Raw genomic sequence first — 15,006 nt, forward strand, 5'->3', positions numbered from 1 at the left:
AGCCTATCTAATGTTTGGGCTTACGGTAAAAGTGCCATCAACATGCAAATAGTGAACACTCAGGAACATCTAGAATGATCCAAGAGACATGGATGGATATGATAAATACAGGCAAGTTGATAAAGTGAAACTCTGTGAGGATGACACAATGATGTAGAATAACTATCCGGGAGCTCTGTGGTTAACTTTACAGGCTACAGTCCCACTGAGGAGTGCTGGGAGGTCAGACTCGTGATCGGATGGGGGACAGGAGTCAGGGGTCAGCCCACATACACTCTGAAAATACAAAGGGCTTTTTTTTCTCTCTCTGAGAATTATTCACAGGGCAAGAGCTGTGTGTTTCTGTGTTTGTACGGAGCTGAGTGGCCTTTTATTATAAAATCCATAGAGCAGCTCTAAGTAGAGGGTTGGTGGAAATGTGGTATAGCCCATCCCTCTCAGGCCACCCTACCATCAGAGATGTCTGTCGACTCCTATCCCCCTATTGTTTTGACTGTGGTTGGGCTTTCCACTATGCCAAGACAGCCCAAGGGAACGGGTGCCATGCTCTTATTTGACCTGAGATTCTCACCAGTTCAGCTTTGGCCTGACTGCGTTTGCCTGGAAGTGTCCTGGAGCTCCTCTCAAGAAACTGACCACATCATGCCAGATAAATAAAAGGGGATTAGAGAGGACAGATGTTCCTCTCGCTCTGAGGAAGTAGTCATACAGCATAAAACAACTTTTTTAACATCCAGCATGGAGACCCATCATGTTCTGCCTGCCACAACACAGCAAAGGAAGTCCAGACTGTGGCTTGAGAAAAAAAAACTCAAGCCACTTCCCAAAACCCCAGTGCTGCATGCAAACTTCATCATGAGATCTCGTCAAACCTTTGCGTGCCTTTGCCACATGTCCAAACTGACCCATGGGACAATTTCACAAACAGTTACAGTATGGGTGGTGCAAAAGGACAAATGGTTATTGAGTTCATTTGGATTAAGGTCCTGGAAGATGAGCTATACTCTTGAGCTGTACTCATCTCTCTCTCCAACGTTGTATGCAGCATGTTTGCCTTTGTCCTGTTCAGCAGCAGATCTAAGAAATAAAAGAAACATAGGTCACTCAGACATTTACTGGATCTCTAATGCAACTTGCAGTCTTAAATGGTCTCTACTTGACAAGTGCACAGAGTAATAACAGTTCCGACCTGCACAGTCTGCTCCAGGGTTATGATGTATAATAAGGAGAGTGTGAATTTATCAAATTTCTGTAATAACTGTTCATAACTTAACCAAAAATAACCTTATGTCATTTGTAGAAAAATAACGTCAGTCATTATCAAATCTAAAAGAATTTTTTTTTCTTGGTAGATAAAAGTCATATTTATGGAGATATGCACTGCGTATAGGTGAACACAGATACTGTCTGGTAAAAAAACAAAAATACACTTGTACCTGTGCTTAGTATTTTACAGTGAATTGTGGGATATTTTGTCTTTTAATTTAACTCCAACTAAACTGGACAACACTATGAAATTCTCAGCACACTATAGTGCAATGAGTGATTGCTGTATTTCAGCCCTTCAACCCCTTTGCCCCACTTGTCAAATCAAACTTATCTTTTCCTCTGAAGTAATATACTCTTAATAGTATTTTTGCAGTAACGATCTTTACAATGTTGTACAGTGTTTTGTCTTCATAACCTATTTCAATAGGAGTATTATAGTGTCGAGGAGGCATAGGTCCTACAATGTTGCTATATATTATACGTAATATAACCAGACAGAGCATCTCAAATACTCTGGTTTTGGGACTGCAGATTCAATCTAATAGACTAATAATGAATACATTGAAATATCTATTGTTGAAAACTTATATCCAGATCACTAAAAGTACATATATTCTTTAGGTAAACTGGCACCATGTGATTGTATCTATCCCTAAGTTAGTGAAAGTTTGTTGCTACATACTTAATTTATGAATATTTCATTATAATGTATTGTTTAGACTTCCAGTAGAGTAAAGGTGGGCACAAAAGGACATAACCCACGTTCATTGCTACAGTACTAAGTTGTAGAAATAGTCAGAGTTGCTGATAAAGAGAGTGTCAATGTAAGACCACATCATTCTGCAGCAACACTGATGAGTCTTCATTACTGTCCCATAGGACTGAAGCATACATTCAAGCTAATATGCAAGTATTCATTAAAATGGTAGTGGCAGTTGCTCAGAAAGTCAGAAAGTCCATGAACAAAAATATAGTAAAGTGCAAAATGTAGTGGCTAGCTTATAGGTAGCTGTCCCTGTTTCAGTTGATCTGCTAAAATTCTTCAGATGTTTCTACCCTAAACCTACATCATGCTGAGTTTTACATACCAAACACACCACCATGCCCACATACATACCACATGGCTACAACACTCAACATGAGGCCTATATAACTGTAAGTTACAGAAAAATACGTCATGCAGATCTTCTAAAACGGTCCGGTTATGTATATATAGACTATATAAAAAAAGTTGTAATGCAATATTTGCTCAGTAAAGAGATGATGTTATTAAAAGTTAAAGGCTTGTGCAATTCAACGGCATTTGTACATTGATTTGTTGCTGATTTGTAAAATAACCATAGGTAGGATTGTAGGAAGGTACATGTATATAAAGTTTTGTTCTCTTTACATGTGTTTCCTCCTTTTCCTTTTGCCTGCAGAAGTTATTCAAGGTTACAGCACAGCACGATCATCAAATGTTCCTCTATGTATTCAGTTCCTCCGTACTAAAACCTAAAAAGAATTAGCACTAGCCTCATCTTGTTTGTTCAATCATTAAACAATCCTGAATAAATCAAACATTTTCAATAATCTGTTGGCTGCTAGGCAAACCCACCTAAAACACTGTAATTGTTGCACTTTCTCCAAGAGTGTTTTTCATTTTTTGGGAAATTAATTTCTCAAGTTAATTCTCAAATGTATTCTTAACTATGTGCCATAAAACATCTCTAATTACACAGTAACGCAAACCAAAGAAAATATTCCCCAGGGTACCAATTATCTTTTATAGAGAACCACAATTATACAAAATGGGCTCAAAATTTACATGTCACACTGTCATGGATGACTAAGAGCGGCACAAGTGAGTCTACATTCCCAAAAATCTCAACTAATGAGGACACAACCCCTGTAAACTCCATCACTCCCTTTTTAACCCAAGACGTAAAGTTTAGCCATTCTCTTGAAATATCCTCTGCAATTGTCAACTTCAAATATATTTATATCTCATCCTCCAAAATTAGTCAAAGAAAACAAATAATTTGCCCACTAAAATAGTTCAGCTCTTTTGACTTCAGTTTTGGAAGAGTCACACATGCCCACATCTTCAAGCGTTAATCTCAACACCTATGTACATAATTACCTATAACTGGTCAAACTTAATAGTACATTTTATAAAGTATTATGTACAGAAGATGATTTCAGTTAGCATAACTATAGTGTCTTGTTATGTTTTTGCCCTTTACTTACCGTTTTTGCCTTAATAGACAACATATTAAAGAGAAAATGAAAACAATTCCCAGTGCAGAGCCCACCAGAATGGTAACCAGTAGACCTGCAGGGCATGGAGGCAAAAGAGGCACAAAGTATTACGTGATAACTGGTTTGTTTTTCTGCATGCTTATTTGGGATATGGGCTTGTATATTCATATACAATGTTTTATCATAATTAAAATGATTATGCGTTAAGGCATTGTTTAAATGGTCAAATTAATATTTGTTGTAATTTTGTATAGTTATTTACCATGTATCATGGGATATTCTATGCAACACACTATAAATTTGTTATAGAAATGGTTTAGCTTGGTAACTGATTAGTTTTTAACTTAAAGCCATGATTTTCATGATTATTAACTGTTAGGCCTACTACATTGTTTATTTATTTAAACTCTACTAAAGGAAACAACATGTTTGTGGCCCGCAAATGGGAGGATCTCTCATTGCCCATGTGTGAGATGAAGATTACGACAAGATAAAGACAATATAACAAAAGGTAAAGAGTAAATGTAGAAAATGGACAGAAAAGCAACATACCAGTGTTCATCCAAGATGGATCAGCTAATTAGCAAAGAAAAACAAAGAAGAAGGGGAAAATGAAAGACACCTTATACGTGGTAACATTCATGGAAAAACGTAAAGGGTTTTCATAACAGATAATAAAACAAATCATATAGAAAATAAGCACATTAATTAAATCAACCTTAAAACTTTTACTGAAGTTAGCATGCTAACCAGTTCCTGTTCCACTGGATCATCTCATTAGCCTACTTTCTGATTGTGAGTCACTTAAGCGCCCTGAAAACAGCTTATCTTGAATATCATGTCCATCCAGATGACCATTTTTGAATGGATAATCATCTCTTTCCATCTGAGAACCCATTATCACATGACCAATGATGTAGCCTACACTGGGCATGCCATTCCAGAAACAGGTCTACTCTACAATTGGTTAGTCAATATTGCTTTTGAGGAACAGTAAAAGGAGAATTTAACTCCACAACCAAAGACAAAAAAGTCTGTAAAACTTGTTATTTGTTTTCCAGGTTACACTCATGGTAGTCATGACTGATAAGACCCAATAAGGAAGTGAGGTGGGTGTCTGTGTTATTGTTTCCAAAGTTTTCCATTTCTGCATGTCCTAATATTAGCTATGTAGTGAAAGCAAAATATATATTTATACCTCACTTAAGTCTTTATGAGTAAAACATATTGATGAATATATAGAATATATGTAATGTAAGACAAGCTCCCCTGGCTTCCTAGAACTGGACGGTTTAAATTTTAGACACCACACAACTCCAGTCGCCTAAAACCTGGCTGAAACAGGCGGTTCTTCTTTTCTGTTCTTTTGTTCAAAAATATGCTGCTCACAGTCTTACATGCCTCATATACTCTAGCCTACTGTATAGATATAGAACATAAGTGTATAGAAGTTAAATATCACAGTCTCTATCCCTGTGTTTTGCCCTGTGTATGCTGGGAAACGCCAACCATATGTGGCCTTGCAGAGGATTAAGCTGGCAGAGAGAACACATCCTAAATAATAATTTATAGAATCTCTATAATTTCAGTGTGAAAGCTGCAAATACAGTAGGGAAGAAATCTACCATGTGCGATTTGGGTATAATGCTTTTATTGAAAAGAGTTCCCAATGTATTGTACAGTAACTGTTTCCTTACTTATTGGAGATGGCAGTTTGAACAGATGTACAAATTGTCAAAGACAGGGATGCTATGTAAAGCGCTTAAGCTCTTGCAAATTCTTTTGGTTTAGCTGCATCTCTATATTGTGCAAGACAAAAATTACTAGCTAGCTTCACAAATACCATAGAAGAGAACTGAACTTGGCTTACAGTGTAACATGTTCCTTGCCAGTTATTTTGTGTACTACGTGTAGCTCAATGCATACATATTTCTAAACACAAAATATGTGCTTCAAAGAAGTCTATTCTAAAGCATTGTATGGCAATGCAAAGTTTTGCACACACCATTAGATCACTGAGAAAAAGAGACAACTTCTTATTTGTGTAAATTTCTGTAACAAAAATCAACATAAGATTGGCTTAAAGTTTAGAATTTGCTTAGAGCACTGAGCACAGTCAGTGGGGATGACTGGTTATGCATATTGAGTAAGTGTGCAAAAACAATAGCTATAGTAAAACAACTCATCCTCTCTGGTAGAACTTATAATTATGTGCACTTACTGGAAAGAATAATTTAAATATTAAATATGTTTGTGTGAAACAAAAAAAATGCAGGCTGTGTCATGGAAATTAGTCTTTCATTGTTGGACACATGATTGATGTCTGCTACAGAAAGTGACATAATGTGAGTCTCAGTTATGTCAGGAATCTCTCTAGTCTTCCCACTCCATTGGCAGAAGCCAAGGATGTGGATAACCTTGGCTGTGTGGTTTTCTGGGGGCAGCAGCAGGGGAGAAGCTACCAGACTTTGTTATTGGGGCACTTTGCTTGGGTGCTGTGGAGGTCTTCTTCTGATTCGTCAAGGCTTTAGTCAGAGAGCGATCCAACTCAAGAACCTCATCTGTTGGCCGTCTACGAAGAATGTGTCTGATAGTGGGGAGGGCTAAATCTGATTTACACTCCAGGTAGCTCCTCAGGTTGAGCTCAGGGAAAACTACATCTCTGAGAGCGTGAACCAGCTGGTTCTCCGTGTGAGACTGTCTGAGCTGATGGAAAACTCTCTGCTCCAGAGAGACATAGCAGAGTGCATCTTCAGCCAGCCCCAACTTTCCCACATAGCGGTTGGACTGGCTCTTCTTCCGCGGGGATGGATTCAGCATCTGTTGTTTGGACTTGGACAGAGTCTCACTGTGGTAGTTCTTGAGGTCTTTCTTCCTGCCAGCATGGAGCTTCTCTGAGCCACTTGGAAGGAGCTTATAGAGCCCTTCATCAGCCAGGTCTGCTAGGTCGCCAACCAGCAGTTGTTGAACGATTTGTTTCCTCGTGAGTGGAGATGTGAGTGAAAGAGTACCGTGCAGTCCTCTGCCTGCACCGGACACAGAGCCAATCAAAACTTGTTAAACATCCTAACTCGCGGGACACTCCTTGGAACAACGTTGGGCCTTCACACCCAGCATGCAACAGCACTGCCTGTAGCGATCAGCTAAATGCACAAGCCGTGCAGCTGATGAAAGCTAACAGCAGAGGATTCCACGCTGCCATGTCCAAACAAATGTGCCATTAGAAAAGCAAAGCTCTGAGAGGAAAGCTTTGAAATGAGGAAAGCATGCACATTAGCACAGCATTATAGAGATCTAAATACCATACCAGTGTGGTAAACCAGCCAACCACATGAGACTCAGCCTTTTAAGACAAATTTAAGGACTGCAGACATTCACAAAAATTCACAAAATGTCAGAGAGACAGTTCATGCGTGCCCCTTCAAAGGTGGCCTACTTTCCCACAAAGTCATAAAACTCAATCAGCTTTGAAGATGACTAATAATGACATCAACATAGAAGCTCAGCCACAAGCAGGTGATACCATACAGGCCAAAGCCAACCAGCCCCTGTGCTCTGCAAAGGAAAACCCCTTATATCATTCAAACCTGTTGATTAGTCATATTTAAAGCAGAGCAGTCAGTATGTCGTATATGTGACCTTTGTGCTCATGCTCCAACAATAAAGCGATCCCGTTTTGAAGGCCATACTTACCCTCTTTAAATGATACCAGGACAACTCGGCTGTCAGCGAGCTGCGGTTTCCTGAAGTTGCCATTCAGTGGCACAGGGGCTGAGTCCTGGGCATGGGAGGAGTAGAGGGCTGTTGCCAGGGCCAGAAACTGTGAAGACAAAACAAACGCAAAGGCAATTTTCCACACTAGTTAAATTTAAATATAAGGGAACCAACTATATTGAGCTGTCTGGAAAAAAAAAATACAATTCAACATTTGTATCGCAGCGGCCTGTTTATCTTTTTATCACATCTGCTTAAAAAGGTATTGTCCGTGACGAAGCACCTGTTTGCGAGATATTGTCACATGATTCCTAAACACTGTCCATAGAACACTTGGATAGCATGGAGGAGTTGTCAGGGATCCATCGTAGCGATAGTATTCATCCAAACGTGCAGGAAGCAGCGCTCTGATATTGAAACCAGGCACCTGCACTTTCTGATCTGCAGGTTAAATCAATAAGAAAAGTATTTAGTACAGATTTATGTCAAAATAAAATTCAACTGTAACATGAATGAGGTGATAAAGAGTATGGAGATTCTGACCCTAAAGCAAGAAGATCCCAGCTAAGCCTACAGTCCTTCTAGGATTTGGTATGTAGGCCTAAGTAAGTTTTATTAAGTAGGTAAGTTGTGTCTAAACTGCAAAAGAAGAAAAGAAAACTTTAGACTTACCCCTATATTTGATCCCATTTATGAACTTCAAAAACTGTTCAAAGGCAGGATTGAATTCTCCAACCTGTATAGAAAACAGATGGAACGTAGATGGATCATAGTTCGTAGTTCTGCTACACTGATATTCACAGGTTGCAGTGACAGTGTCTCACCTCAATCAGGACTCCCAGCACCGCCAGGCCATCGGATTTGTCTACAGCCATGGACATATTGGGGTACTTGTCTGAATTGAAGTGTACCACATGCATCTGTGAAGAAAAAGAGAATACGTCTAGAACAATATAGATTCATTACACCTAAGGTGAGTAATATAACATTAAGCAACATATATTTGTATAATTGATAACAGATTACATTTCTCTTTAGATTCCTTTTAAATGATCTTCACATGAACAAATTTGCAGATAATTGTGACTTAATATAGCTTGCAGTGCTCAGAAGATGTATTATAAGTGAAATATCTTTGACATAAGCAGACAGGAAGCACTGGACATTTATCATTTTAGTGGGTGGTGCATACAATAATAGACTGTCAGTTGTTGTGGTTTGTTTTGTGTATACATTGCAACAGACAGGCATGTCGGTCATTCCAGTCAAATATGATGAAATTGTATTTACAGTTTTTGCTCTGACTTGGGAATTAAGGTAGGCATTTGCCCTATTTTTGGGAAAAGTTCAATTTCCCATCATTCCATCCCTCAATAACAACATGTCATCAAGGAGCTGTGGTTCTGTAGTCTGGAGAGACTTGAAAAGATGCATGCGCTCGACGTGTCCACTCAGAGACTCAGGTCAAACCACAGCACCTTATATGTGGCTCTGCTGCAGCTGGAACATGGTCACATAAAGCACACAGGTTGCAACCATTACAGCTTCCACCCACTGTAATTCAAAAATGATACCAAATTATATAAAAAAGACTCCTATTTTTGTTTATATCATAAAAGAGATTCCTACATGCTCTTTAAAGTTTCAATCAAATCTTCTGCTTTACTTAAAACACCAAACTAGTGTGTGAAAACTGCTTACAGGGCTCAACACATTAAACAGCACAGACAGCCACTCCTTTCTAGAGGTGGTTGAAAACCAAAGCATATAATAGTCTGGCACTCTAATCTCTTTAAAACCTTCAAAAGTAAGGCACGCTGTCTGAGGCTGACTGAGATGATGCATTTTCCTTTTAATGTGTGCAACTAAGTGACAAAACATGCTAATTTGCTAGGGATGAGTCATAGAAAAACAACAGTAACAACAAAAACAACAACAACTTTGAGCTTAACACTTCAGAAGCTCAGTAGTCAAGATTTTAAAGACTTAAACCATGTTTATTGTAAGAAAGAAACTTTAACATGTCTTAAATTAGAAGATATTTATATAAGCGTTCAGTTGTTTGTTATGGTGGAATGGGAAAGGCACTATAGGCATCTGCTGACATTGTCTTAGTGGTAGATATAAAACTGTATGCCTGTCACAATGCTGACAAAGTGGAGCAGTAACATGCAGACGCAGAGCTTTGGAGAGTTCCTTAAGCTTATAAGCAGTGTCTGCAAGTCTCCAAGTGTGCCTGTGGCTCTGATTTCTCCGCCAGTCAAATGTCACACATTGAAGTCATGAAGTATTAAATCATTTGTCTGGAGTCAGAGATGTTGTGGCCTGACACTGCAAATAAGTGACTGAGCTACAGTATGTAATTATCAAATGTACTATTCAGCAGTTATTCATTAGTAATGCATTAAGTTGTAAATATCATTCTAATGTTGTCAGGGTGAAGCCATTTGTAGAGAGGTTTATCAATAACTTTACAGTATGTAATGTTGCATGACACTGTATGAACTCTTTTATATGTTAAATCTATATCTCTCTAAGGTTGTGTATTTACCGTGTTATCTGCAAGAGCCTAATAAATACAATGGAATAAAAGGCACATAATTTGTGTAGATTTAGATTTGTAAAGGTGCAAATGAGCACTAGAATAATAAATGTACTTTACACCTCTGTCACTTTAGTAAGACATGCTGCATTTACCTCTGCTGCATACTGTTTGCTGTTCACCATGTGCTCAGAGCCGGCAGGTCTGCTGGAAGAGCCCCAGTGGAAATGAAGCTGGGCTGCTGTGTAACGATGAGGCAGGCCAGAGATGTACATCTTCGAGGGCAGGGAGATTTGCACTGTGGTTCAAAAAAGAAAGTGAAACCCAGGTACACATAAAAGATCAGGGGTGGAGGTGGGTTACTTCAGTGATCAAGAAACTTTACCTTTACTGTATGTAATGAGATGAAGCATCCTTTGCTCTCAAAGGAAAACTGAGACAGCTATGTTTAAGAAACTGCATGGTGACGCGTGGCGCTTTCTGCATGTTCGTCACCACGTGATGAACATTTACAGGAGGAAAACACCTGTCAGCTTATTTGAAACACACGTCACACTGATGATGCCACTCCGCTTGTGGTGTTGGGGCCCATCAGGTGTGCATACATAAGCATTTTACTTACGCAGATATTACAGCAATCACCAACACCGGGCAGACATTACATGTTCAGCTATACAGGCTGACACTGAAATCCCTCATATACATGAATTTCTATATGCTTGAATAGAGACATATAGCTTATCTCACCAGCTCTGCGACAGATGTTTCAGTTTATGTTTCTCTGACAGTATATTTCATCAACAGAAAATAATGAATGATTGAATGATCATTCATGTGTCTGAACAAGCCAAATATGTGGCACAGTGACATAGTAATCTTTGTTCTAATTGCTGTATCTAAAAATGTAATTTATGACTATGCTGTAAATAGATATAAAACATTTAACTGAGGCTTGGCTCTTTTGTTACGATGCATCAGACCGTAGTTGCAGAGAATATGACTAACTCCTTCTCATATTTTCCCAGACTAAACATGGAGCTCTTTCTTTGGATAAAAGGACAGTTAAGATAATAGGAGAGTGATTTTGGAAAATTGCTGTGGCAGATGTAAAAAGAAAATCCTCCTATCATTTTAGTTAGGGATGACCTAGAAATTAAGTCTGTACAGCAAGAACAGACTCCTCCAGGTTTATGTGGGGCCATCTCTAATGAATACATTGACAGAAGCTGTAGATATTAAGCCAAACAAAACATAGTATTGTTTACTATTTGCTTAGTTTGACACACGGGTTTGCTACCTGAGATACCTTTAAATGAAAGCACCCATTATATTTTAAGTATTGTGCATGATTGCATGTTTTGTGGATAAATGCAATGATATACTCACCAGAATGTCCATTATTCCCAAGTGTGAGTTGCTCATTGGGTGACAAGTTGTAATTCTGAACCTCAACTGGACGCAAAGTTGGGTCAAACCGGAGTAGATCTGACTTGATGTCTATTGGAGACTGGAAAGTCCCACCGCAATATGGATAATGCTTAGGCCAGTGGTGCTCTCCGTCTGGTCCTGAAAAAGCATCATTGTAAATTATAATCAATAAAATCCCTTTGAGACATGACTGCTTCATAACACTTGTGTCACAATTTTAACATAATGTGCAGTGGTAGGCTACTAAACCATCAAAAAAGTGTCTTTTACGTCCTCTCAAATATAAAACTGTTCTATTCTTAAGGGCAAATGAGAAAATGTATGTGCCCCAGAATGAAACAGAACAGGGGGTGGCTACAAAGAGGGCCAGAGCATGTCCTGGCTTACCAAACATTTTATCTGCAATCAAAGTGAAGTATTATTATCTATGTCCAAGGCGGCATGGGAGAGGCCCGTGGCTCTGCTCTTGGCCCTTTCTAAAGCAGTAAGAGTGAGAACCAGGCTGTTGTTTGCGGGGAGAGTCAGTGAGAACACTGTCTCTCTCCAAATGAGAGGTTTCTATAAAACACGGGACAGTGAAAATGGCCACATTTTCAAATCAAGTCATGCACTTTACAAAGTCTTCTCAGCTGCATGAGGGTGTCTCTCAGTGCAAAAGCAACGAGGGGGAAAGGCTTTGAAATAATTCAATAGAGAAGAAAATGGTGATACTAAACTGATTGGTGAGAAAATCCAGAAGCTCCTCAATTCTGATATTTTCACTGTGTGCTTGAATTGAGGCAGACCTCCACTGAGCTTTTCAGATGTGATACTTAGTATCTAATGAGGCGACTAATTTGAAATGAATGGACTCAAATCTGAAATAACATAATAGCAGTGACATTAAAAAAATGGCATGAATGGCCCTGAATGTTCCAGTGCTCTCATCCCGTCTGCATATTTAACTAATTAATTATCTAAAAAAAACCCTGCCATTCAGTATATTCCAGCTGACTGTGGTTAAATATGAATGATGCAGCATGAAGCCTGCCCCAAACCGACTGTCAGTTCCCAGTGAATTGACTGTACAAGACATGCCAAAAGGCATCAAGTAAAGCTGTGAAATCACTGAATACTTGTATGAAGCAAAAGTCATAGTTCAATCGAGGCAAACACTCCCTATAATAAGAAAGAAAGTTTTAATTAGACCCAGTCTGCCCTTTAATAATGGCTTTCTGTGGCCTTTGGTGGCCCTTTGGCAGTGCTCGGTAGAACATACATGACTGGGTTTCTTAAATATGGGGCCTTTTCTATGTAAACGGGACGTTAAATGAAAAGATTTATACTTGGTTTTTCTAAAAAGTATACCGCTGAAGATAACATCATTGGCAGAGCAGGTTGACAAAACTACAACAGCCATCAACAACATCATTTTTTTTAACCCCTACATTAAGCTTCACTGTTTGTCCTTTGCCAGTGGGTGGAGTGTTGAGGTGGAGATAAATTGTATGACTCAGCTGTGCCCCCATCAACAGAAAGTGCTACCAGCCCTCTGGACTACTGACTATGACACGGCCTCTCCAGGGTTTGACTGTAAGTGAGGATGAAATCTACTACACTGCACTTAGGAGGAGGCCTGAAGCTTATATATAAACAATGGCATTGCTCCTTAATTCAAAGAGTTATTAAGCATTTTACATGCTGATCAATTAGAAATGTTTCTAATTTTGCATTGTTTGTTAGGATCTAATTTTCTAGATTCCCACATGAACAACTATGTTTCTACAAAGTGAAAGCGTCACTTACTCCCATTAACGCCAAGCCGCTGCTATAATAAAAACAGAGTGGATCAGCGTTTCTGATGTCTGAATTAAGCAAGTCTCCTCTAACTATAATCATTTGACCATAAATTGCTGTGCAGGGAAAATAACTTTTTTTTATTCATCTCTGATGTGTCTATGTGAAAGAATTTGCACACCATAAATAGTACAGTACGTTTGTCCCCAATGACTGTAGAAGTCAAAATCATTTGTCCAAAAGAATCGTGATATTAGTAAGTTGATTTGCTGCACCTATCTTGCTTTTCACATTCAGTCCCTGAATGCCACAGACTTTTGAGTAGCAATGACACAATGACGAGAGGTCATGCCCTGAGCACAGTTTATGTAAGAGAGAGTCATAGTTCAAGAAGCCCCAGCATATAGACCTAAAGGCATGATGCAGACAGTCAGCCACTTATTGTGACTGCAGAGTCTATAATGAGTTCTACAATTACATGAGGTGACGGACGGGTGGTCAGCACTGGTTGTGTTATGGGGTCAACAAGAGGCCACAACAAGAGGGTTTTTTTCCCCCTTTTGATCAGAGAGCACTGCATTCGATTTCAAATTCAATTTTAGAGTGAAAAAGGGAAAGCAGCGCCCTGCAAAAGAATGGGACACGCTTGAGGTCTCAGATAACTTTGACCAAGGAATCAGACAAGCTATTTACTATTTACACGCTATGATAGTTTCCAAAGGGGGTGCTACGAGCCGAGGTATAGGCTACTAAGTGTGCCTATCTGTAAAAGATGGATATAACAGGAATATGTCATCTGTAACTTTATGCCTTTTGGAGATCAGTTCATCTTCCACTTGCTTCACTGTTCACCAAACTTTTGCATGCAACTGTAGATATTTCCAATACTGCAATTATATGTATATTTATGTTTACAGAGATAATATCACTTACCACTGTATGTCCATTTGGCACCTGAAACAGACAAAAAGAATCCCATTGCATACAGTATTAGCATATTAGAATAATTAGACATTCAAGTGCACATATGTATTAGAAAACAATATAATATTTTAACAATTTTAACCTCACATTTCATCCCATCATATTTCAGTGAGGTGGATGGAGACACCTGTTTTGCATCTCTTCTGCACAAAATAGTGCAAAAAAAAAAAAAAAAAAAGAATAATCCAAATATCTTGCTTTGAATTATTTCCATCTTCTTATACTGCTTCAAACTAAATCTAAAAGTGCATGAAAACTTTTTTTTCTTCTTCTCATCTTAATGAATTCATGAACCTTCTTACCATGCAGTACAGCGCAGAAAATCAGCTGGAGCAGAAAGACGGATGTGAAGCTCAGAAGGTGCATCTTGGTCTCCTCAGCCCACCCTCGTGCAGCAGCTTGACGTTAACCCCGGTGGCAGAGCAGGAGCGTGGAGCACCAGAGCGCGAGTCTTCAAACGGGCTTTTATACTCATGTTGTCAGCTTCATTGTAGCTCGCACTGACGTCAGAGCAACAACAAAACCAGCCTCCAGAGTCATCTGGTCACCGGAGAGTGACAGCTCAACAGAGGCGACCGCATCCAAGCGAAGTCACTCATTTAGGGTTTAGGCTCGAAATCTGCCGACGGATGAAAGCTCGAGCTGAGCGGCACTCACGTGCGCAGGCGGTGTTACGCAGAAACTTGAAAGACTTCAAATTTTGTGACGTCAAATGAGTGATTGATGGCTGACTGAACACTGACAGGTGAGGTGTGAGGGCTCCACGTCCTACAACTGCTACCTACTTGTGGCCCCATATAACACAATGGAGGGTCACCATTTATGATAAAAACCAGCAGTTAAAATAGACACTGTGCACCCAAAGGTTGTAGAAAGGCAGTTCGCCTTGCCCCTCCTCTCAGTGAACCATAATATTTAACAATGAACCGTATAGCCTACCACTCATGGGACACTTTGGTCTTCTTGGCAGTGATACTTTAGATGTGTTTTTATTTGAACAGGTCTTGTGTCAAAGTTTACACCCTCCATAATTTATTTTATATTAATTAGAT

General features: G+C 39.2%; 1 protein-coding gene across 1 annotated transcript; it reads right to left on the bottom strand.

Annotated features, from left to right (window-relative positions):
* Nucleotides 1-4,652: 4,652 nt before the first annotated feature.
* On the bottom strand, nt 4,653-14,345 carry ca12 (carbonic anhydrase 12). Its single transcript, XM_085779080.1, has 9 exons — nt 14,257-14,345; nt 13,904-13,924; nt 11,153-11,332; nt 9,922-10,064; nt 8,049-8,144; nt 7,897-7,960; nt 7,508-7,665; nt 7,204-7,330; nt 4,653-6,536 (listed from the first exon to the last, which is right to left on the bottom strand). The coding sequence occupies exons 1-9, from the start codon at nt 14,318-14,320 to the stop codon at nt 5,884-5,886; spliced, it is 1,506 nt and encodes a 501-aa protein (XP_085635206.1). The 5' UTR covers nt 14,321-14,345; the 3' UTR covers nt 4,653-5,883.
* Nucleotides 14,346-15,006: the final 661 nt, after the last annotated feature.

This window comes from Trachurus japonicus, chromosome 6 (assembly GCF_045865225.1).
Source record: "Trachurus japonicus isolate A0001 chromosome 6, Traja_1.0".
Taxonomy (NCBI): Eukaryota; Metazoa; Chordata; class Actinopteri; order Carangiformes; family Carangidae; genus Trachurus; species Trachurus japonicus.